The 24,457-nt window shown below is 43.4% G+C and overlaps 1 protein-coding gene across 7 annotated transcripts in view; it reads left to right on the top strand.

Moving 5' to 3' along the window:
• LOC126466754 (inter-alpha-trypsin inhibitor heavy chain H4-like) overlaps positions 1 to 22,009 on the top strand; it is a 207,579-nt gene extending 185,570 nt beyond the window's left edge. For all 7 annotated transcript variants that reach the window (XM_050096405.1, XM_050096410.1, XM_050096408.1 and 4 more), the window contains 2 exons: positions 3,502 to 3,641; positions 21,644 to 22,009. In XM_050096405.1, coding sequence (XP_049952362.1) covers positions 3,502 to 3,641; positions 21,644 to 21,695 — 192 coding nt within the window. In that variant the 3' untranslated portion in view covers positions 21,696 to 22,009. The remainder of the gene's footprint in view (positions 1 to 3,501; positions 3,642 to 21,643) is intronic.
• Positions 22,010 to 24,457: the final 2,448 nt, after the last annotated feature.

Raw genomic sequence — 24,457 nt, forward strand, 5'->3', positions numbered from 1 at the left:
TGTCGGCATCTGCGTGCTTTACAGCCCGACAAAGTGTTTTCGAGGGAAAAGAAGGCAAAATATGGTAACTTAGTGCAAAGCTTAAATGAGAGTTTTAATCAATACTTCCACAACAGGAGCAAGCACAAACGAAGACTGCGATGTAAACTGCTATCAACAGTGGAGGAAATTAAGAACAATAGAAAAACCGTCTCAGCACTGCCGAGAAAGCTTTTCCATTAGAGACTCAAACAGAACTGATCGTGGAAATAATCTTGAAGTATCAAAAAAGTGGTAGCAAGGGATCTGCGGGCAACAAATACTTTCTGCTAGGTGTAAAAGATTTTACCATCACGGTGCAATAGAACATGCCGTAGGTACAACGGAAGTCAGTCACCAACGCGTACAACAATGTATCGTATTCGGGATAAATTTGAAGGCGACAGCACTGTTCAGTATGTGCCTAAGGAAAGATCTGGGTGACCAAAATCATTAACAAGTCTAGCTTCCAGCACTGTTGTGTTGCAACATTTTGGTAGGTAACCTGAAAAATCTGTGTAGCAGGTTGGACGTGTGGGCGGGGTAAGCCGATCAAGAGTACGACGATTTATGAAGGCCGCAAAGTGGATAGTGTACATTCCAAGATCGCCGCACGCTAAGAACGAGGTCAGCCCAAATCGAAGGATGGAGTACTGCGAGTGGTTTGAATGCGTGCTTCGCGAGGATAAACGGTTTGCAGGGATGAGAATCTGGTCTGAAGAGGTGCAATTCAAACTGAATTCTACTGTAAACCGTCAGAACTGCGCGTACTGGGCTCCTAAAAATCCTCATGTTCACATGGACAAACATGTTAATTTGCAGGGTGTTACTGTGTGGTGTGGTCTGCCATCACGCGGTTTGATTGGTCCATTCTTCTTTGAAGGTAGCGTACCTGGTGAGGTGAACCTTCATATGCTGCAAACATCGATTTCACCTGCTAACCGAGAGGTGTTTGGAAATGAAACAGTTTACCTACAACAAGAAGGCGCTCCTCCTCACGACCTTAGAGACTTCAGAGCCTACTTGGACGAAAATCTACCTGCACGATGGATAGGCGAATGGCAGCTGTTGAGTACCCGACCACGGTCTCCAGGCCTTACACCTCTTGACTTCTACCTATGGTGGACCTTGAAAAATAAAGTTTATCCACAGAAGCCAGCTACACTGAAAGAGCTGCGGGTAAACGTTGAGGCGTCCTGTGTGGCTTGTAATATTAGTAATTTTCGCCTCGCAAACATTAATATACGCTCAATAGTAAACGCCTGATGGCCTAAAGTTATCGAACAATTGTAAAGTAAAAGAAATGAACCATCGCATAGCAGCGACAGAATCTATTATTCTTTATCCTTGCCATTCTTGCGCGGTGCCAGAAAATCTCTATGTACATTTATCGATTAATGGTATAGAAAAGAATTCTGTTGTTTTAAGGCAAATGAGGCTTTTGGCGCCTCACCTTTTACTGTTTGTATTCCATGAGAGACGGACGCGGACTTGCTGCGTTCCGCAACTGTATTTTATACTCTATGTGAAAATATTGAGTGAAAATGCTAAATGTTATTTTTTTTCAATCAGAAAGCATGTAGTTTCTGGTAACAGATTACGAACAGACAGCATCAAGAGGACATTTTGACTGTTATGTATAAAGTATTTAACCACTATGGTCATCTATTGTAATGTAATATGAAAAGGTACGTAGCATTAAAAAAAACGTGTGTTAAAGATAAGTGTGCTTATTTTAGTAAATTAACCTTCATGATTCCATCTCCTTATTTACTTGAATTATAATTATTTTGTGTTACTTCATCATCAGAAATTACGATCACGCTGATGGGCCGAACGCAGCATGAGGCAGAAGGAACATTATCGTTTTCCTATTATTTCTGAACCAATTTTTTTTGTGTAGTGTTGCATTTCTTTTAAAGTCTATAAATCTTCTGGTCCCTTAGTGTTGATCCGGGTATGACTACATCGCGACTATAAAAAAATACACTGAAATGATAATGTTTCTTCCGAGTGATCTCAAATATATATACATCAATATGCTGCTCTTATTCAGGTATTTAATGGTCAACATATGTTACTATAATAGCGTAATAAATCCCTGATTCTGTTGCCAAGTGGCCCACCAAAATATTCACTTTTTCGACATTAAAAGAAAAGTAACAATTCTTTTTATTTTCGTCCCCAAAGAGCAATGCTACAGGCTGTCATACTGACAACACTGACAACCGTAGTTCCGTCAACAATACAGCGGCACCAATGTTTTTTGGCTGCTAATGGGGGTCACTTTGAACAAACAGCTGCGATAGGAAAGGAAGCAGAAGAAAGAAATTGAAATTTGTGCCACAGCTGGCACTTGCACCCCAGTCTTCTTGCTTACGAGGCAAAATAGCAAACCATTACACCACCGCCCCTCCCCAATACAAACTTCAATTCATATCTTCAGTTTGATTTTCCACTACTTTGTCACTATTGTCAGAGCTCTCCGGCATTGGAATAACACCCCAGTGTTGGACGTAATGGGAAAGTCATGTACTATGGATGATGTAATAGATCTTATAGTTTTTCCTGAGAGATTCAAGTCTCGTCTTTATCTGCAATAATGATGGAAGTAGAAGAAAGAAATTGGCCAACGGCCTTGCCGCAGTGGTACCACCGGTTCCCCGTCATATGACAGAAGTTAAGCGCTGTGGGGCTGGGCTAGCACATGGATGGGTGACCATCCTATCTGCCGAGCGCTGTTGCCAAGCGGGGTGCACTCAGCCCTTGTCAGGCAAACTGAGGAGCTACTTGATTGAGAAGTAGCGGCTCCGGTCTCGGTAACTGACATACAGACGGGAGAGCGGTGTGCTGACCACATGCCCCTCCATATCCGCATCCAGTGACGTCTGTTGGCTTATGATGACGGGGCGGCCAGTCGGTACCTTTGGGCATTCATGGTCTGTGCGGTAGGAGTTTAGTTTTAGAAGAAAGAAATTAAAATTTATGCCAAGGCCGGGACTCGAACCTACGTCTTTTTGCTTACTAGGGGTGCTATTCCAATTCCGGAGAGCCCCGACAATAGCGAAAATGTCCAGGGAAAAGAAGTTGAAGATATGAATTGAATTTTTTGTTGGGGAGGACACTCGACTTGGGCAGTTCGTGTAGCAATATTTGCAATATAGCTGCGGTGGTGTAATGGTTAACATTTATGCCTAGCAAACAAGAAGACCCGGGTTGGAGTCCTGGCAGTGGCGTAAATTTTAAGTTCTTACTTTATTGCAGATAAAGACGAGACTTAAATGTCTCACGGAAAACTTTAATTATAAGACCTATAACATAAAGAACCTGTCCCCTGTTCAAGAATTGTAACGGTATGACATTTTGTTCCATTAACATTGATTATCAAAGAGTGTACATGTTTTTGGGCCGTTTTGTGTACCTTTACAATACTAGAAAGTCCGAGATGTGGCAGCTGACTGCAGCCTATGCTGTGTGTTCCAGACGGAGGGCAGCTTCCAGAACTGCACCACGCCGCCCGGCGGATCTGGCGTTTGCCGACACCTGGCCGCCTGTATTCTCCCCGAGTTCAAGGAGAGGCTGGACGTCTTCCTCAGCGGTTACCTGTGCGTCGTGGAGGACAGGTGAGACAGCCTTTACATACCTGTTGTCTTCAGTTGTCTTCAGGACCGGGGGGGGAGGTGGGTGATTCCTCTGCTCTGATCAATTGCGAGATCTCTAATCAGCATTTTTATAGACGTCTAATTTCACTTTCATATAATATCTGAAATGACAGGTCAGGAAATTTTATTTCGCTGATTCGTCCACTAACATGCTGTGTACCTTGTTTTATGAAACTATCAATTCAGCATTATAATCAAAATTTCTCAAGTCACTAAAACTGAACACCACAGTTGACTATTATTAGCTTTGTAAATATAAATTTCTGCTTCGCCAAACAGAAAATTTTTAGTCCATTAGTTACGTTGGTCACAAGTACATCGAAAATTTATCTACTGACTAGTTTGCTCTTATTCGTGTTTTCATTCCATGCAAGAATAAGATATGCACTGTTACAGATTTGTACCGTCTGCAGAATTATCGCCAAAGAGACTGAGAAATGACTGCTGCTGCAGATGCTGACATGTGCATACTATGTTGAAGTTGATATAACATATTGAATTTCACAATAATACATTACAAAGACAAAGCTTGCTTGAACTCAAAAATTAATGAAACTAACGTAGGTGTGCCAGGACAGTAATTGGAAGTGAGAAAGATTGGCATCGACCTTCATTCAGACAATCAGATGTCAGACTAAATTCGTAGAAATTCGGAGCAGACTATATTGGGAACACACATGTACATAAAGTAACATCTTTGCAAGACGCCAACTATAATCTATTAGACGATTTAATAATCTCTCCCGGCTGGACAGACTGAGAGAAAGTGTGTTCCCCATCAACTTACACTTGGATCTGTTGCCCAACAGACTGGATAATGAGAAAGATTTGGGCCATGAGTCGTGGGTGTCGATTCTTACAAAATCATTAACGATTATTGATTGGAGAAGGTCACACATGTGCTGAATTACTAGTCGTGGTCCAAAATATCATCAATTTTATTCGCTCTTCACCAGCACACACATGCAAAATGGAAAGACTCCACATCAATGAGAATAGCAAGAATACAAAACAAACAGAAATAATAAGAAATATCGTGCACAGGCACGATTTAACGCAATTTTAGATCGGCATGGTATGGGCAATAAGAGAGAGGTGTGATTCAAGTGACCAGTCGTCCCAACAGGTCGTTCTCTAGCAATCATAAAAACAGATGGGCTCGCAGTGATTGCCCTGATAGACACAGGAAACAAGCTGTAGATTCCATATACAGGTGCCTAGATCCGCTCGGTCATGGGTGTGCCCTCAACTATGAGGCTGCATTGACCACGCTGCCTAACCATGTTTTCTGCAAAGCGAATCGAAAGCACTTTATCATGATTCTTCCATGATAACCAACAATGCAAGCTACTCTCGCCAGAATGAACGACTCACGGAGACAAGACATCTGCTGCAACTCGCTGGTGGCAGCAACTCTTTAATGATTGCCTGATAAGCAGATTCTCAAGATAGCAAGCTGTGGCTTACGCCGCAACTCCCAGACTATTCCACCATCTTCTCATCTCTACCCCGAATCTCCGTGCCTAAGGCCAGAGTGTTTTCTTCTGTATACGTCTCCAGACCCCAAAATACTACACTTCCTCTTTCCTAAGCACAAAATTTGCGAAATTGAACTTCCCCCATCGACAATGGCTGAGTCAATGATTAACCAATAAAATTAAACTGCACGCCAACAGCTCACCTAGCAGATATCTTTATAGTTGCCCAATTAATTCCCTTCCCTCACATGACATTCCTATGTAGCTAATAATTTTTAAATTAACCAGTGAACTGTCTGCCTGCACTGTGACAGAGAGAAATTTGCGGTCCGCTTGGAGTGGTGTCATAATGTCGCCGAACCTGCCCCACAAGTAAGAGAGAAATTTTTTAACAGTGACTGCCACTCAGCTTCGTACGTGAAGGCAACGAAATGGGTATCTCTGGGCTAAACCCTCTGTTTTCTTGGAAGCCCTATTGGCAAAAAACATGCTAGCTGAAACTCCTCTCAGCAGTTTCCGACGCGTAAGACTCGAAGTCACTTTGCAGTATTCCTGATATGTCTGATCGTCCTTTAGACTGATCTTTTTAGAAGCAGCCTCTGAGCCCACACAGTGGGGGTTGCAGTTATGAACAATTCTGAGTGCATGCGTTTGGTTGATGCTGTAGTAGAAAACACCGCGTGTGTCTCAGCCCTTACTGTAGAAAGACATGTAAACAGGCAGAATACGGTACTGCGGTCGGCAGCGCTTATATAAGACAACAAGTCTTTGGCACAGTTGTTAGATCGGTTACTGCTGCTACAATGGCAGGTTATCAGGATTTAAGTGAGTTTCAACATGACGCTGTAGTCGGCGTACGAGCGATGGGACACAGCATCTCCGAGGTAGCGATGAAGTAGAGATTTTCCAATACGACCATTCCACGAGTGTACCGTGAATATCAGAAATCCGGTACAACATAAAGTGTGCGAAATCGCTTCGGCCGGAAAAAAGATCCTGCTAGAACGAGACCAAAGACGACTGAAGGGAATCGTTCAACGTGACAGAAGTGTAAACCTTCCGCAAATTGCTACAGATTTCAATGCTGGGCAATTAACAAGTGTCAGCGTGCGAACCATTCAACGATACATCATCGACTCGTGTACCTTTGCTGGCTGCACGACACAAAGCTTTACACCTCGCCTGGATCCGTCAACACACACATTGGACTGTTTATTTCCTGGTCGCACGAGTCTAGTTTCCAATTGTATCGAGCGGATGGACGTGTACGATTATGGAGACAACATCAGGAATCCATGGACCCTGCATGTCAGCAGGGGACTGTGCAAATTGGTAGAGGCTTTGTAATGGTGTGGGGATTGTGCAGTTGGAGTTTTATAGGACCCCTCTTACGTCCAGATGCGACTACGATAGATGACAAGTACGTAAGCATCATGTCTGATCACCTGGAGTGGCTCCAGGAACACTCTTCTGAGTTTAAACACTTCTGCTGGCCATCAAACTCCACAGACATGAACATTATTGAGCGTATCTGGGATGCCTTGCAACGTGTTGTTCAGAAGAGATCTCCACCCCCTCGTAATCTTACGGATTTATGGACAGCCCTGCAGGATTGATGTTGTCTGTTCCCTGCAGCACTACTTCAGACATTAGTCGAGTCCATGCCACGTCATGCTGTGGCACTTCTGCGTGCTCGCGGGGGACCTATACGATATCAACGCAGATGTACCACTTTCTTTGGCTCTCCACTGTATGTCAGCCATATGCTTCAACCAGTGAACCAAGAGTTGAATAATACTGTTAGAAACAGCGAAAGCCAAGGAAGAAAATTTTTAACGTTTTATAGCCAGCAGATGATTTGTCCTGTCTCTAATCGCACATCACATCACTCAAGATGCACACTTTTCTTAAAGAAAACAATAGGAGCAAAAGTTACATAATCTATTACTGGAGTATGTTCACGACACTTTGCTGCTATGTGATGGCACAAAAGGTAAAACTGAAGGACTACTTACATCGTTCTTTCCATAAAAACGTAAAGTACACAATACAGCTTGAGGACAACGAAAGAATAAATTCCCTGAATCTTAAAATGACGAACATCCAACAACAACATACACCCAACATACATAAAAAACACACGTACGCAAACATAACAATAGAGAACTCACCTAGCCATCCCACTATTCATAAACATGCATATTTTAGGACTATACTACATAGAATACATTCGGTTAAGTTAGAAAAAACAACCTTCAGAAAAAATTTTACAAGCTAAAAAGTATTTCTACTGTTACCAGTCACCGTTTTATTTATCTGCAGGATGCGTTTCAAAGTTTTAAATCTCCATCATCAGGTGGATTTACATTGGTTAGTATGACATTTGTGTGCGTGTTACGATTTTTTGGAGGACCTTGTGGCACTGTCTAGTGGAGAAACAACACAGGAGACAATGTCAATAACAGACACGGTAAAGCCTAACCTAAAATGTTTGCATTTAAAGTTAAAAAATGTTTCCACAAACAATAGCTACATAGTGAAAAAACTGACAATTTAGGCACACAAATACAGAGAAATAATACAATCAAATGCCACACAAAGAAAGAAGAGAAAATAATTGCCAGCATATCAAACCTAAACTATTGCTAAACTATTTTTAAAAAAATGCATTCTCCACTAGTAGGAAACTTACTAGTTCACAATTATGACTCTTATTAGTCAATAACTTGAAACAAGTACCCAAATATTCAACAACTGTGAGTATATGAACTGTCATGCCCCACTTGTTCTGCCTGTTACCTAGGGAATACAGACAGGAATTTCAAAACCCGTTTCCAAGAACACATGAATGTTTAAGTTTTTCGTCAAGTGACAGTCAACAGCCGTTAAGTACTTGAGAAAATTCGTTATGAACCACAAGCCTCCGTCATAGCCCATCATTAGAGGAGGTAAGGTTGAAACGGATCAGTTGAAAGAATATTTCATTTCCTTATGGGCTTGTATAACATCAGATTTATCATAGTGAAAATCCTCAATTTTTCCTGGTGGTTCATAACGAATTTTCTCAATTGTGACTTCGATGTTACACGAGCCCGTAAGGAATATTATACTATGCTCTAACCTGATTTGTTATTTTCTTACGTTCTGTGATTGTGGTCTATGACCGAAACAGGTAGACATATAGGTCTGTAATAAACAGTTTATGGTTAATCATGTATTTTCTCAAACACATCAAGGCTTTAGGACTCAAACCCTTTGAAAAACCAGACTTTGCAGAGCATATGTCGGAAACCAAACACATTATCGACAGGGTAGAAAACAATTTGGTAGTACTACACAATGGAACCAATGGTAAGACCCTAAATCTGTTAAAACAATTGGAAAAATTCTTTCATACAATTAATACACGTTTAATGAACAGGCAGGTTTTGCTAACCATAGCAATTTTAATAATTTAAAAACTTATTTTAAATCTATTTCCTCGCATATGTCAATTTATTTAGCTCTCCGAGCTCTGACACTACTTGGTAAACTTCAGCTTCCGTCATTTCATGTTAAACTACAACTATGAATTGTCTTGAAATGTATAAATAGGTGTGCGTCTTGAGTGACGTCATGTATGATCACAGGAAGGATAAACTAGCGTCTGCTTGCATCAGAATGCTAAAAATGGACCTCCTTCGTTTTTCCGTAAGTTTTTCGCGGTTTCTCATCATATTTTCCGTCATTTGATTGGCGAAATACGAATTCTAACATCTAACCTTCTCGTGACAGGGACAAACAGCACCTGAATCAGAATTAAATAATCAATAAAGACGATTTGTACCTGACGGTTGACCAACAGGGTCCGGAATGCATTATGTATTTCAATAAACAAGAAAAAAAACTATGACTGAAGCCGTTATTATTCAGACTCCTGCGTACTGAATACATTCGCCTTCACACTGCATAATATGGGTAAAATGAGAGTGTTATTATTCTACATTCAAAATCGTTAACGGTTAATATTTCCCACAAAACTGGGTTATGAGGTACCGGTCCCATGACAGCTAGGAGCCCTTAGCACGTGTACCACTTGCTACTTACTTAAACCGGCTCTGCTCGTATTGTCTCTTAGAAGTTCAATAATGGGAGTAGTGCAACATGAGTTTAAAGCACTTGGTGTTTATGATATTCTCAAGTTTTCAGCCGAATGCTAATGACAGTAACCGTTCTGACTTTGGTAGGTTAAGCCAGTAATTTATGGATAAATTTGAGATCTAAATATAATAATATAACACAATATAAAATATATAACAATATAGGCTACAATATATGAAATTTAATATATAATATAATACAATTAATTGATATCAAGCATGAAAAAGTGTCATGCTTCACATCGAACTGGCTAGAACCCGAGGTACGAAATGGCAAATCGAATCCCTGCTGCGTTAGGTCCGTGAGAACCCACAGCAAGTATGTTCAAGTTCCAAGGCATCCACATTCTTTTTCACAAAGTAGTCACGAAGAAAATTAATAAATATTATTTCTCAAAATAACCTCCCTTCAAACTTTCCAAAACGTCAACGACATGATTTCAAGATTTCAAGGCCGCTGCGAATACTTCGCGAGGAGCCTGTTTTGATTCCTGGAAGAAAGCTACTGCAATAGCAATATGACTGGAGAATGTGCGAGCACATACTCTCCCTTTCATAGTTGCAATACGCCGTAAGGTCGCTGGGATCCAGGTCATCTAAGTAAGGAGAATTAGAAACAATTTCAAAGTTCTTTTCGCGAAGGAACTCCTTCACCACGTTCGTCCAATATTCTGGTCAATTTTCGTGATGAAAGAGCACACGTGCAACCTTTCCCAGATGTTTTTCTCGCAGTGCTTGTAGGGCTTGTTCTTCAAAACGTCTTGCTAGCTCGCACCCGTCACCGTAGTGCTCTTTGAAATGCGGATGTTGCCAGTGCTCTCCCACAACTAGGCCACCATCATTTTTTCATCACAGGCACGTTTGGTGGTGTCGAGCCTCTGTGTTTTCACTGAGCTGTCTGGCTCTTCGTTTGTGGATTTAAAAACGGCATCCATATCTTATCCATTGCCATTGTTGTCGAAAACAGAGTCCCATTTTCGTCTTCATCAAGTGTCAGCCTCCCCTGGCAAGTTGCCTCGCGCGTAGCATTGAAGTCGTCCACCAGAATCCGTGGTACCTACCTGGAGAACATTTACCGCGTTTTCAGATCATTATGAAGGTCTGTGTGCGCATATCTCACGAAACTGCCATCCATGGAAGTGATATCTCTCAAATTCAATCAGTCACCTTCTAAAACATCTGACTCCACTCACGTCACGATGTTGACAGACCCCCTGATGCGAGGCCGTGGCAAGAATGACTGTTATCGTTGACACAACGGATTTTCGGTTATACCGTTTTCTTTTTTCATCTCTAGTTTAAAATGGCTGTTAAAACTGCTCAAAAGAAATCTTCTCACTCGAACAATCGCGTGACATTTGACTCACGCGGCTCAAGAGCAGGCGATTGTGAGAAGCTGAAAGATTGCCCCAAGGACAAGCTATAAATATGCTTGGTATCTGACAGTTTCGTGAAAGACAGATCGAAGTGGAAAGAAATCCTACCTTCGTATAAATTCCTGTTGTATTTTAATAAATTTATAATGGGAGTTCCCATATAGTAATTAAGAGCGCTGAATATAAATATTTATGGTGAGTTTTTATGTAAAGTTAACAGTCAACTGCGAAAGTTATGTCGTTCCAAAATATTACTTGATATGAGCCCAATACAGTGTTATTAGAGACCACAATAATTTACCAATTGAGTTGCAAATGAGTAATTTGATCCCTATTCACTTAATGTGTAAAAATGTTACTGGTTGTTAACCACATTTAGAACACAATGGTAACATTCATGTGAAACAAGGGAGGAAATTAATTTGGAACTGGATACCCAGTAAACATAATAAATTACCAGAATGAGATTTTCACTCTGCAGCTGAGTGTGCGCTGATATGAAACTTCTTGGCAGATTAAAACTGTGTGCCGGACCGAGACTCGAACTCGGGACCTTTGCCTTTGGCGGTCAAGTGCTCTACCAACTTTTTTTTTTTTAAGCCTAATGCTCTACCGACTTTTTTTTTTTGCATTTTTGTTCATTGTTGATCGTTGTGTTCGGTCGCTGCGGACAGCGCAAGACATCCAGTTCAAGTTCGCTGGTTGATCCTTCCACTCAGTTTTTTATTACAGAGGCCAACCGGCTTTCTGGCCGAACACCCTGAGCTACCGTGCCGGCAACTGAGATACCCAAGCACGACTCACACCCCGTCCTCACAGCTTTACTTCTGCCAGTACCTCGTCTCCTACCTTCCAAACTTTACAGAAGCTCTCCTGCGAAACTTGCAGAACTAGCAAAGGTCCGGAGTTCGAGTCTCGTTTCGGCACACAGTTTTAATATGCCAAGAAGTTCCATAATAAATTACATTAAATTGACCGTTACTGTGATCGCGAGAATAAATACGTGGCAAGACCCTTTGTGGAGGTACTACCAACAGAAGCGACTAGATTGCAGAACAAGCTAAAGCTGGAGAATTAGACTGAATCGCGATTGTGAACCTTTGTTTATTTGTTAAAGGCTGTGTTTACATATAACTTACACTCTATGTAACGTACTGCAGTACGTGTTTCAAGGTTATTTTTGTGATAACTTTTCACGATGTATTAATAACTTTCACAATATATTAATAACTATGACCTGTCATGAAAATAGTACCAAGAGAAGTCGCTAGATCGTGCAGCGATCCGAAGTTCGAGAAGAGCCCGAAATTCCGCGATCTGTGACGTCAATTGTTCGAACAGCTCGATTCCTGCTGCAGCACAGCAGATCACAGAACTTGATTTGACTGATGAACGTCATTCCAAAGACAGTGTGTTGAAATACAAAGGAAGAGACTGATTCCGAACTGAATATTTAACGGCAGGAAAACATAGCGGTTCAAGTATTTAATGTAAGCAACTTAACCTAATATCACAACTAACGTGTTAGATGTAACTAAACTTATCATTACACGTTGACAATAAACATTAATCCGCCAACAGTAGTTGCAAACTAAGGCTTCCTCGGTTTGTAAATAGCCAAAGACTGTCACTGATTTAGGTAATTAGTCTTGTACAGCAAGGAAGCAAGGGAAATGGTGGCCGGTGTCCTCTTTCTAGAAGACAAATGCCCACGTGGATTAATACGGTTCTTTATTTACATAAAGTGGAAAAACATGTACTTAACTTGAATAGAGTCCATGTGTTGTGGTGAAAGCTCATCAGTAATAGTCCTCTTGCAGGCTGATGTAAAGTACAATTCTTATTGAGGTAAACTAGTCCCACAATAGTCACTAATCTGGTCGCTATGTACTAACGACCTAAACCCGCTCTGCAAGCAGTCTGCCAGACGCCAAACTGGATGATTGAATGAGACACTCCAGTCAGCGGCGGCCGGCCGCTGTGGCCGAGCGGTTCTAGGCGCTTCAATATGGAACCGCGTGAACGCTACGGTCGCAGGTTTGAATCCTGCCTCGGGCATGGATGTGTGTGATGTCCTTAGGTTGGTTGGGTTTAAGTAGTTCTAAGTTCTAGGGAACTGATGACCTCAGATGTTAAGTCCCATAGTGCTCAGAGCCATTTGAACCAGTCAGCGACGGTAACTTAAATACATGCTGTTGAGATTGCGTTGGCGGAGTGTTGCTTGTGAATGTGTCTCTGGCCTCTCTCATTATAGGTGCGGTTGATAAAACACCTACTAACTATTCTTCACGTTTCATCTTTATCAACCTGGTGTGTTGGTGACATCTTATGCCAGCTCATTTCTCCGCCACGAAATGCCATACCCTAGTCGTGTAGGGAGGATGCAAACGACAACGGGGGGAGGCAGGACACTGGACATAGAAATGAGCTGGGAGACGTGACTGGAGGACAGCAAACTCCTGACCACACCCCGCCATCTGGCTTGCGAGGCAACAGGAACATCCTTCAGAAAACTGCTGTCTGGCCACACTCCCAGGCCCCGAGGGCGTGTTCTGGGGCGATGATGGCGACGGCGACGACGGGTCACGACCATTCGGTCGGCGAGCGGGAACGGCGGAAGCGAGGGCGCATCGTCCATCCGATCTTCCTCCGGCGGGCGTTTGCGAAGGCCGCGTGGTGCCGTGAAGCCTTGAATCTGGTAGAAGAAAAGCAGCTGAATGACAGGGCAAATGACACGCACGAATTTGGTTCCGGTGGCGGCGCTGCAAGCCATCGGGACCTGCAATCGAGTACATAGCTTACAATACGTTAATTAGTCCAGTCTTAGAGTATTGTTCGTTTGTATGGGACCCTTACCAGTTGGGTTTGATTCAAGAGATTGAGAAGGTCCAAAGAAGAGAGCCATCGCGAGAGCGTTACATATCTCACAGAAAGTTTGAAGTGGGACACACTTTCAGATAGACGGAGCCCTAAACGAAAGGGACTGCTCATTAATTTCCGAAATCCGATCTTCACCGAGGATGTAGAACATACATTGTTACCACCACCTTTCAAATCGCGCAATGATCACCATTCAAAGATAAGGGAAATAAGAGCTCGTACTGAGGCGTTCAGACAGTCGTTTTTCCCTCGCGCGATCCGCGAGTGGAACAGATGGCCGGGGGGTAGGGGGGGGGGGAATATGGCTTTGGCGCGAATTGTGCCCTCCGCCATACACCGCCTTCTGGCTAGCGGACTATAGATGCAGATGTAGAAGAACCAATGCGTTCCTGGATTACACATCTTTTCCAGTGTCCAAGGTTGCCATAAACCCTGAAAAGAAAAAGATCGCGCCTGGCAAAGTGATACTTGCGGACATTGACGGCGCCGGATGCTGCAGTGGGTGTAGCAAATGTAGCAGCGTCCGATGGCGGCGGCCATGCAGATGTTCCGCCGGTGATGGTCCGTCTCGTGGGTGGGAGGGATAAGAGACGAGAAACAGTTGCAACACCTGTTCCCGTGAGTGAGTGGTATGAAGCTTGGCCATCTGTTGTGTAAAAGTGCGTATGAAGCGTTCTGCTTCTACATTGAACTGAGGGTGAATTGGAGCATTTAATAGATGACGAATGTCATTTCGTTTACAAAACTGTTCTAAATTACGTGAAGTGAACTGTGGTCTGTTGTCAGACACAAGTACTTCTGTCAAACCTTCTATACGAAATATTGAGGACAACACTTAAATAGTGCTACGTGACATGGTAGAATTCATAGGCACCGCAGATGGGAACTTGCTAAAAGAGACTGTCACTATGAGCCACCGAGTATTCCAAAATGGTCCTGCGAAGTCAGTGCGCACTTTTTGCCATGGGGATTGAGTCTTGGGCCAAGCTGAGAATGTCTGTGGCGAAGCGGATTGGTTTGCCGCGCATGCGCGACAATGTGATGTCATCTATTCAATATGGGCGTTCATGCCCTGTCAAGTACAGTGCTGACGCGCTAACTGTTTAGTACGAACAAATCCCCAATGTCCTTGGTGGAGCAACGCGACACATTCCTTTGCAACACTTTGGGAGTTATCACACTTGATTGTCCAATGTCATTTTGAACTAGAATAACACCCGGTTGAACTAAAAGGTTATGTCGACGTGCAAAATATCGGCGCACAGCTGAGTTCTGGATACTGTTCACTGAATGAGGGCAAGACGTGGGAATGCAACAAATCTTGAGATCTGGGTCTGATTCTATGGACAGTCCTATTTTTCTGCAGTACAAGGGAAAAGATTCCAGGAATTCAGAGTCCTGCGCATGGATTTGCTAACAAGATGCGGCAGTTGCATCAAAATTAGAGTCTGGGCCAATCGGAAGGCAAGATAGGACGTCTGCATTGCCATACTGTGCCGTAGGTCTGTACGCAGTTTCATATTGATACAGTGAAAGCAACAAAGCCCAACGCTGCAATTTTTGAGCAGTACGTGTAGGATCTGGCTTTGTAGAAGGAAACAAGGACTGCAGATGCTTGTGATCTGTCACTAAAAAAAACTTGCGACCACACAAATAGTGATGGAATTTGGTCATACCATTCACAATGGCGAGAGCCTTTTTTTCTATTTGAGAATAATTGCACGGAGTTTGAGTGAACAACTTTGAGGCAAAAGCAATAGGTCAGTCTTGTGAACCAATTCTGTGTGAAAGCACAGCGCCGATTACGAAGGAAGAAGCGTCTACTTGCATCACTAGTCTGCCAGGGTAAAAATGCACTAAACAAAGCATTTTTGAGTTCCTGAAATGCGTCTTGACAGTCTTTAGTCCACACAAAACGCACGTTTTTGCGACGCAAGCGATACAATGAGCCGCTATCTGCGAAGCGTTCGGTATAAAACGGATGTAGTATATCAACTTGCCTAGCACTGACTGTAGATCAGAGACATTGCGAGGAAAAGGTAGATCACAGCAAGCAAGCAAATCGGATTGGAGGGGTCCACAGCCTGACTGTCACATGACCTAAATACTGGAGTTCTGTCTGAACAAAGTCACACTCTTCGAGACGACACTTGTGTCCTGCTTCTGGTACCACTCAAAAAAAGAGTACGCAAATTGGCAATGTGTTCCTCTGGTATACGCCCTGAGACGACAATAACGTCAAGACAGTTTGAACATAGTGGCACGTAGTCAGTTGTTCCAAGTAACGTTGAGAAATAGCGGGTGCTGAAGCACTGCCGAAGGGCAAACGCAAGTACTTGAACAATCCTAAGTGTGTATTTACAACAAACGCTTTCTGTGAGTCTTCATCCAATGCAATTTTCAAGTAGGCATCACTAAAATCTATCTTAGAAAAGTAACGTCTTGCACCAAGCCTGCGCATGAGTTCTACAGGGCGAGGTAACTGATAAGTGCCAACTATTGTCTGTGGGTTGACTGTAGACTTGAAGTCAACACAAATACGAATGCGACCTGAAGACTTAGGCCACAAACCAGAGGTCTTACCCAATGACTAGCTTGAATGGGAGCAATTGTTTCAGTGGACAGCCTACTTTGTCTCTTAATGCAATTTGAACGGGACGGGCCCGGAAAAACTTAGGCTCTGCGTTGTCTTTCAAAGTAAGATGCGCTAAAAAGTCATTAGCATTTCCCATTCCTTCTGAAAATAGCACAGTAAATTCTTTGAGCAAGCTAATTACACTGTCTTTTGGAGTGAAAGCAGTTAATGAAAGTACATTGTCTTGGATGCTAAATCCAAACAAATCAAAGGCATCTAAACCAAATATATTCTCACTGCCTCTTGATTTCAACACAGTAAAATCCACTGCCCTGGTGTGAGATTTGTAAGTGGCAGGGAAACTACACTGTCCAAGCACTGCAATTTCTTGTCCGTCTTAAGCAGTGAGATGCTTGCTAGATTTAGAAAGGCGTGATGAGCCTAACTGTTCGTACGTGGCACGATTAAACAAAGTTACTGAGGCACCTGTGTGTAACTAAAAGTTCACAGGACGGCCAGCAATTCGCAGCGAGACAAATACACTCGTGGAAATTGAAATAAGAACACCGTGAATTCATTGTCCCAGGAAGGGGAAACTTTATTGACACGTTCCTGGGGTCAGATACATCACATGATCACACTGACAGAACCACAGGCACATAGACACAGGCAACAGAGCATGCACAATGTCGGCACTAGTACAGTGTATATCCACCTTTCGAAGCAATGCAGGCTGCTATTCTCCCATGGAGACTATCGTAGAGATGCTGGATGTAGTCCTGTGGAACGGCTTGCCATGCCATTTCCACCTGGCGCCTCAGTTGGACCAGCGTTCGTGCTGGACGTGCAGACCGCGTGAGACGACGCTTCATCCAGTCCCAAACATGCTCAATGGGGGACAGATCCGGAGATCTTGCTGGCCAGGGTAGTTGACTTACACCTTCTAGAGCACGTTGGGTGGCACGGGATACATGCGGACGTGCATTGTCCTGTTGGAACAGCAAGTTCCCTTGCCGGTCTAGGAATGGTAGAACGATGGGTTCGATGACGGTTTGGATGTACCGTGCACTATTCAGTGTCCCCTCGACGATCACCAGTGGTGTACAGCCAGTGTAGGAGATCGCTCGCTACACCATGATGCCGGGTGTTGGCCCTGTGTGCCTCGGTCGTATGAAGTCCTGATTGTGGCGCTCACCTGCACGGCGCCAAACACGCATACGACCATCATTGGCACCAAGGCAGAAGCGACTCTCATCGCTGAAGACGACACGTCTCCATTCGTCCCTCCATTCACGCCTGTCGCGACACCACTGGAGGCGGGCTGCACGATGTTGGGGCGTTAGCGGAAGACGGCCTAACGGTGTGCGGGACCGTAGCCCAGCTTCCTGGAGACGGTTGCGAATGGTCCTCGCCGATACCCCAGGAGCAACAGTGTCCCTAATTTGCTGGGAAGTGGCGGTGCGGTCCCCTACGGCACTGCGTAGGATCCTACGGTCTTGGCGTGCATCCGTGCGTCGCTGCGGTCCGGTCCCAGGTCGACGGGCACGTGCACCTTCCGCCGACCACTGGCGACAACATCGATGTACTGTGGAGACCTCACGCCCCACGTGTTGAGCAATTCGGCGGTACGTCCACCCGGCCTCCCGCATGCCCACTATACGCCCTCGCTCAAAGTCCGTCAACTGCACATACGGTTCACGTCCACGCTGCCGCGGCATGCTACCAGTGTTAAAGACTGCAATGGAGCTCCGTATGCCACGGCAAACTGGCTGACACTGACGGCGGCGGTGCACAAATGCTGCGCAGCTAGCGCCATTCGACGGCCAACACCGCGGTTGCTGGTGTGTCCGCTGTGCCGTGCGTGTGATCATTGCTTGTACAGCCCTCTCGCAGTGTCCGGAGCAAGTATGGTGGGTCTGACACACCGGTGTCAATGTGTTCTTTTTTCCATTTCCAGGAGTGTAGTTTGTTAGAACGTCGTTGCACAGCATTAGGGCGAGGAGGAGGAACAATCCTAATCTTGTTATTAAGAGAATCTGTTTTAGGTTTGGAAAACACACCGTTCACTGCATGAGCGCGAGCCTGTTTATTCTGGGAGCGGGCAAAATCGGCGTTTTCCTGCCGTTGCAAACAAACTCCTTGGACATGGCCTTTTCTTTCCACAAGTGAAACACATTGCGTTACGTGATGGGCAGTCCTGTCTCATGGCGAGAAAAACATTTAGGGCAAGACTTCGCAAAATTCACATGCCTGTTTACCTGTCTTTATGGCTGTCGGCGCTGTTGTGTAGGTTTCTAGGGGCGGTCGCGACAAGGAGCCACTCGACCCGACCAGTCGGGACCCACTCAAACTTATCCACGCTATGGAACCCGAGTCATATTGCTCTAACAAGGGAACCTCCCCATCGCACCCCCCTCAGATTTAGTTATAAGTTGCACAGTGGATAGGCCTTGGAAAACTGAACACAGATCAATCGAGAAAACAGGAAGAAGTTGTGTGGAACTATGAAAAAAATAAGCAAAATATACAAACTGAGTAGTCCATGCGCAAGACAGGCAACATAAAGGATAATGTGAGCTCAGGAGCGCCGTGGTCCCGTGATTAGCGTGAGCAGCTGCGCAACGGGAGGTTCTTGGTTGAAGTCTTCCCTCGAGTGAAAATTTTACTTTTTTTATTTTCGCAAAGTTGTGATCTGTCCGTTCGTTCATTGACGTCTCTGTTCACTGTAATAAGTTTAGTGTCTGTGTTTTGCGACCGCACCGCAAAACCGTGCGATTAGTAGACGAAAGGACGTGCCTCTCCAATGGGAACCTAAAACATTTGATCGCATGGTCATAGGTCAATCGATTCCTCCACAGGTAAACACGTCTGATATATTCTGTTCGACACTGTTGACGGCATGTGCGTGACATGGCAGGAATATGTTGTCACCCCCCTAACTTGTACACTTGGCGAATGGGTAAAAAGATTCTTCTGCCTTGCCCGACTTAGGTTTTCTTATGAATGTGATAATCACTCCCAAAAAAGTGATGAAAACATAAGAGTTTGTCAGATAATAATTGTCTGAAAATAAAAGGTTAAAATATTCTCGCGAGGGAAGACTTGAACCAAGGACCTCTTGCTCCACAGCTGCTCACGGTAACCACGGGGCCACGGCGCTCCTCGGCTCAGACAATCCTTTATGTTGCATATGTTGCGCATGGACTACTCAGTTTGTATATTTTGCTTATTTTTTTCATAGTTCCAAACAACTTCTTCCTGTTTTCTCGATTGATCTGTGTTCAGTTTTTCAAGGCCTATCCACTGTGCCAACTTATAACTAAATCTGAGGGGGGTACGATGGGGAGGTTCCCTTGTAAGATCTGCAATACTTGGCGAAGTGATGGATCAGAGTAAAATCTGTTCCCTTATTCTTCTATCTGGGACACAATGTTGTTGCATCACATTGCAAAAGTTGCCAAAACTACACTTCAATTTACACTTCCTACTCATGCTGTGTACCACTGGCGGTAAGTCTATTCCGGCGTTTTCTGCAAGTGAAAGAACAGGTATCTGGATGCAGCTACTTGGATTTGCTGGACACAGTACTGAGTTAATGCAGCGATTACTTTGTTGTGGACTATTTCGTCGGAAGACACGTTTAGGTATAATTTTTCTATTAACCTAAACACTGGGGACATCCCGATCGAAAGGAAGTATTGTAACTTTACTGTACCTTGAACATGATCAACTTGAAAATGTGCTTGGAACCGAGTCAGGTGTTCAATCCATTTATCCTATGTTTCCTCAAATTTCCGGGACGGTGGTATACTGGTCGGCGGCACTTGTTGGGTTGGTTGGTTGGTCCGTTGTGGTTGTTGGGCCGACTTAGCTTGTGCAGCTAGTAGTAGTTGTACCGTCGTCAATAAGGTAGCGATTTGTTGTTTCTGAAACTGAAAAGCTTGTGTTGGGTCCATCACATTGGCCATCTGCGGCTGAAGTGCGGGGACAGAGGCTGGACTGGGCGGGGAATTCATGGTTTACAACGTTACACGGTATATCAAAAAGCAAGCAAAGCCTCTGAAAGGAAATATTTGACTAGTTCTGCAACTCCCCTCCTGGAATGCGTTCAAAGATCACTCATTTCAATTTTACTCATACATTTCGCTGTGTTCATCGTTGAAATCCCTGCCTCACATAGATAAGTTGATCCAAGAAGCGATGAAACATAAGATACCACTTTTATACCGTTAGAGCAGGTTTTTGCACACAATAACTTCCAAAAGCTATCTTTTACAGAATTAGAGTACGTTTTTAAGTAACTTCCATAAGCGATCTTTATTGTATTATGGCTTTAAGGAAATGTCATTTTGAAATGTCAATCTTCAAGTTCAGTCGCACTAAAACAGAAAAAGAGTACGCATTTTACTTATAATATCTTCCACATCCGTTTTTGGAATCTTGAGTTATGAAAGCTAGAAGAGCTTCGACTGCCTCGAAATCTGAAAATCGGTTTTCACTGCTGTCATTTTGGTCCTATCCTTCTTTCCAGCTTCTTGGTCCAATAATGTTCATTGATAGGATAGTTGTGACTGTATTTGAGGAAAGTATTTAACATTTAATTTCTGTAACTGTGCAGGAGAAAAGACCGTTGCTTGGCACGAGCGTTAAACCGGTTAAATGCAAATGGAGACAAAAGAAGAGAAGTCAGTGTTGTCAGATTTACTGCCTACGAATTCCGTGCGAAGACACATTGTCTGCCTGACTGAGTGGCCGAGCGGTTCTAGGCGCTACAGTCTTGAACCGCGCGACCGCTACGGTCGCAGGTTCGAATTCTGCCTCGGGCATGGATGTCTGTGATGTCCTTAGGTTAGTTAGGTTTAAGTAGTTCTTAGTTCTAGGGGACTGATGACCTGAGAAGTTAAGTCCCATAGTGCTCAGAGCCATTTGAACAGATTGTCAACAAACTCACATTTTACAAAAAACAGTTAATTTTTTGTTGAATGATTTTACAATATCGACTCACAAAACCACCCTCGCGATAGACGAATCTCTTACTGAATCAGCTCAAGGGGTCATGGTAGGCACAATGCTTTGTACAGCGAAAGTGGTAACACAGTAGGAGCTGTCGATGCCAGGCTACCATTTGTTTACTGATGAGGGTCTTATCCAGCCCGATAGCTGTCAAATGAACCTCGCTTAAATTACATTATAATGCTGTTATCTTTCTGTCCATGGTAAGTGATAACACCGTCTTGCGCTATACAGTACTACTTCTCTCTTTGACCTACCTCGCTCTACCTGTCCTCTGTGTCAACACGATGCGCATATCGAAGGCGGAATTATTTTACAGCTGACACTATTTAATTGTTTTTAATGTTGTTTCTACGTTCCAAAGTGAAAAATGTCAAAAATGACAGTCCAATGAAAGGACCTTGCTTATGTTCTAAATTTGCGGTATTTCAGTCTCTAACATAAGCCATTTGTTGATATGCATCTCTACAATCTTTCTAAAGCAGCATTTACTTTTTTCCAGTTTCCTTGGTGTATGCTGCCCCGACACTACCTCAGTTACACCAGCAGCCTAAGAATTAGCGGCCTGCCGAAACAAGAAAACAGCCTCTCGTATGGAAGGTAGCCGACCGCAGTGGGAAGTCTGCAGTAACCGCGTAGCTGCAACAGAGAACAGTAGTGGAAGATTTCCAAGCAGTGTCAAATCAATCAAACATCAATGGCGACAACAATATGAACATAGTGCTGAGCACACACTGGCCAAAATGCGTCAATTCTGTGCGCTGTACTGGGCGCAGCGGGAAAATGAAATACACTCGACGTAACGTTCAGTTACCATGTAAACTTACTGTTGTTCTTACTGTTAATAAAATTTAATTTTCTATACATAGCACACTTTATTCCTTTTTATACTTCTTCCAAAATTCTTCATGCCGCCTTTATTGCATACACACCATTTCATACAAGTTTGTTTGGAGAGCGATTTCGTTACCAGTGCAAGCCCACAGTAGTTATCAATGCTGGAATCACTTCTCTAGGTTCCTTTATAAAAAAATAAGTTCCGGTTTGTCGTCAGACCAAAACATGTGTTTAGTACTCTAGTTCCTTATTGGTGAGTATTTATAACATTAACTGCGGTTGTCCTGCCGTAGTTTATTTATTTTAATCGGTCTTCAGCTTACAGGCCGATCAGAAGACAATGATTGATGTTGTCCATTGAAATAAAATGAAGATGAACAACTTTGCACTAGGCAGCGACGATGAAGATTTAAATTAAACCTGCCTATTACTACTCCAAATATGTAGAACTGCGGCGTTTTCTTTTAAACGATGTTTCTGTTGGCAACATAACTCTTTGTTTGTTTGTTTTGTTTTAGGGCGCAGAAACAGCTGGGGTCATACGCACCAAAGTGAAAACTATAGAACACGAAGATAGAAGTTAAAAAAAAAGACTACACACCCATCCCAGTTGACGTAAGAGAAGGACGTCCTACGTGATCTAAATAAATTTAAGGAATGGTAAGGCAACCGAAGCGGGAAATACGTATTCGAGTCCTGGCCTGGCACTAATTGTCATTATACAGCTGATGGCTGCCCGTATTCGCATTTGCGAATACTTTTCGTAGCGGCTGTACCCGCAGTGCATGTTTCTACGGACATGCATGCATGACTATGCAGGAGATATATTAAAGAGACTGCCTACACTACACTTGTCCGGTCTCTTCTGGAGTATTCCTGCACGGTATGGCGTACTGCATCGTACTTTTGAACAACACAGGTACTGAAATATCGTATTCATCCGCCGACACTGGGCAAGCTACTTTCAAATAAAATGTCTCCCCTGTATGAGAATATACGTGATGAATACACAAGTGTGGGTTTTAGACATATGGCTGATGACACATGGAAGTTGGCGTCTGTCCGTGAATCGTGGTCGGATGGCCTAACGGTAAGGCGACCACTAACGATAAGAAGGGAATACGGATTCGAGTCCTGGTCTGGCACAAATTTTCACTGTCGTCGTTCTCTTATACATCTGACGGTTACATGTATGAATCACTTAAGTTCAAAAGTTATCGATTCTACTAAGTACCAAGGAAAAACTTAAACTGGAACGATCGCATAAAAAGTTCATTGAGAAACCGAACCAAAAGACTGCGCATCTTATTGGCAGAAAGACTGTGCAAGAGATGACTGCCTACACTACGCTACTCCTCCCACTTCTGGAGTATTGCTGTGTGGTATGGGAAACTTAACAGACAGGACGGAGGACATCGAAAAAGTTCAAAGAAGAGCAGGACGTTTTGTACTTTCACGAAATAGGTGAGAGAGTGTCACGGCTATGATTCGAGAGTTGGGGTGGTTGCGCGGGATCTTTTCACCAATTTATGAACCTTCTTCTCAGAATGGAATAATATTTTGTTCGTGCCCACCTACATGGGGAGAAATGATCGTCGCAATAAAATAAGAGAAACCAGTGTTCTCGTGATAAGACTTAAGCGCTCGTGTTTCCCACTCATTGTTCGAGAGTGCAACGGTAGAGAAATAGCCTGAAGGTGGTTGGATAAACCCCCTGCCAAGCACGTAGCTGTGAACCGCAGAGTAGTTATGTAGATATAGATAACTGACCATTATACTTTCTGATTTTTGTAACTAGACAAGAAAGTAAAGAAAATGGTAAGATCATTGTTCTTGGTTGGTAACAGTGTGTCCGATTCCAGGTCGCTCATACAGCTTTAATATGACAGAAAGATTTCAGATTAGTTCCTTTGTGTGATAGAATCTTGAGTTAGTTAGGCAACACATAGAATATTTCGGTGTTTCGAGACAGTGGCTGTCGAACACAACGTTACTGCTTGGAACTTGAGTCAGTGGTGGTATATAATGTGGTAAGAACCTCTAGCACGCTCATCAGAGAAAGGATTAGCCATCAGCGAAAAGTGTGAGATTGTTGTAAGTGATACTAGACTAAGGGCTGCCAGCTAACTTTAATTCTAGAAAAAATCTGTGTGCAATGCAACATTCTTATATAAACTGTAAGTGAACAAGGTTTATAACTTAAAACAAACACTGTGGACTAGTTTGCAAGCAAAGACAATATGAGAAATAAAATAAAAGTGCAAGAGGAAGAGGTTCCAATGGCAAAATCTTCAGACGACATAGCCCTGCAGGCTGTGCGGAAGGACGGCTTATAAGAACTGTTGAAAGTAACAGACACCGTACTAGCACACTCTATGGGACGACGTGCTTCACATTATAGTTATAAACGATATAATAGTGGAAGATATGTCAGGACTCTGTGTATGAAGAAGGTTTACATTAGATAGCCAGAACGGGA

This window comes from Schistocerca serialis, chromosome 1 (genome assembly GCF_023864345.2).
Source record: "Schistocerca serialis cubense isolate TAMUIC-IGC-003099 chromosome 1, iqSchSeri2.2, whole genome shotgun sequence".
Taxonomy (NCBI): Eukaryota; Metazoa; Arthropoda; class Insecta; order Orthoptera; family Acrididae; genus Schistocerca; species Schistocerca serialis.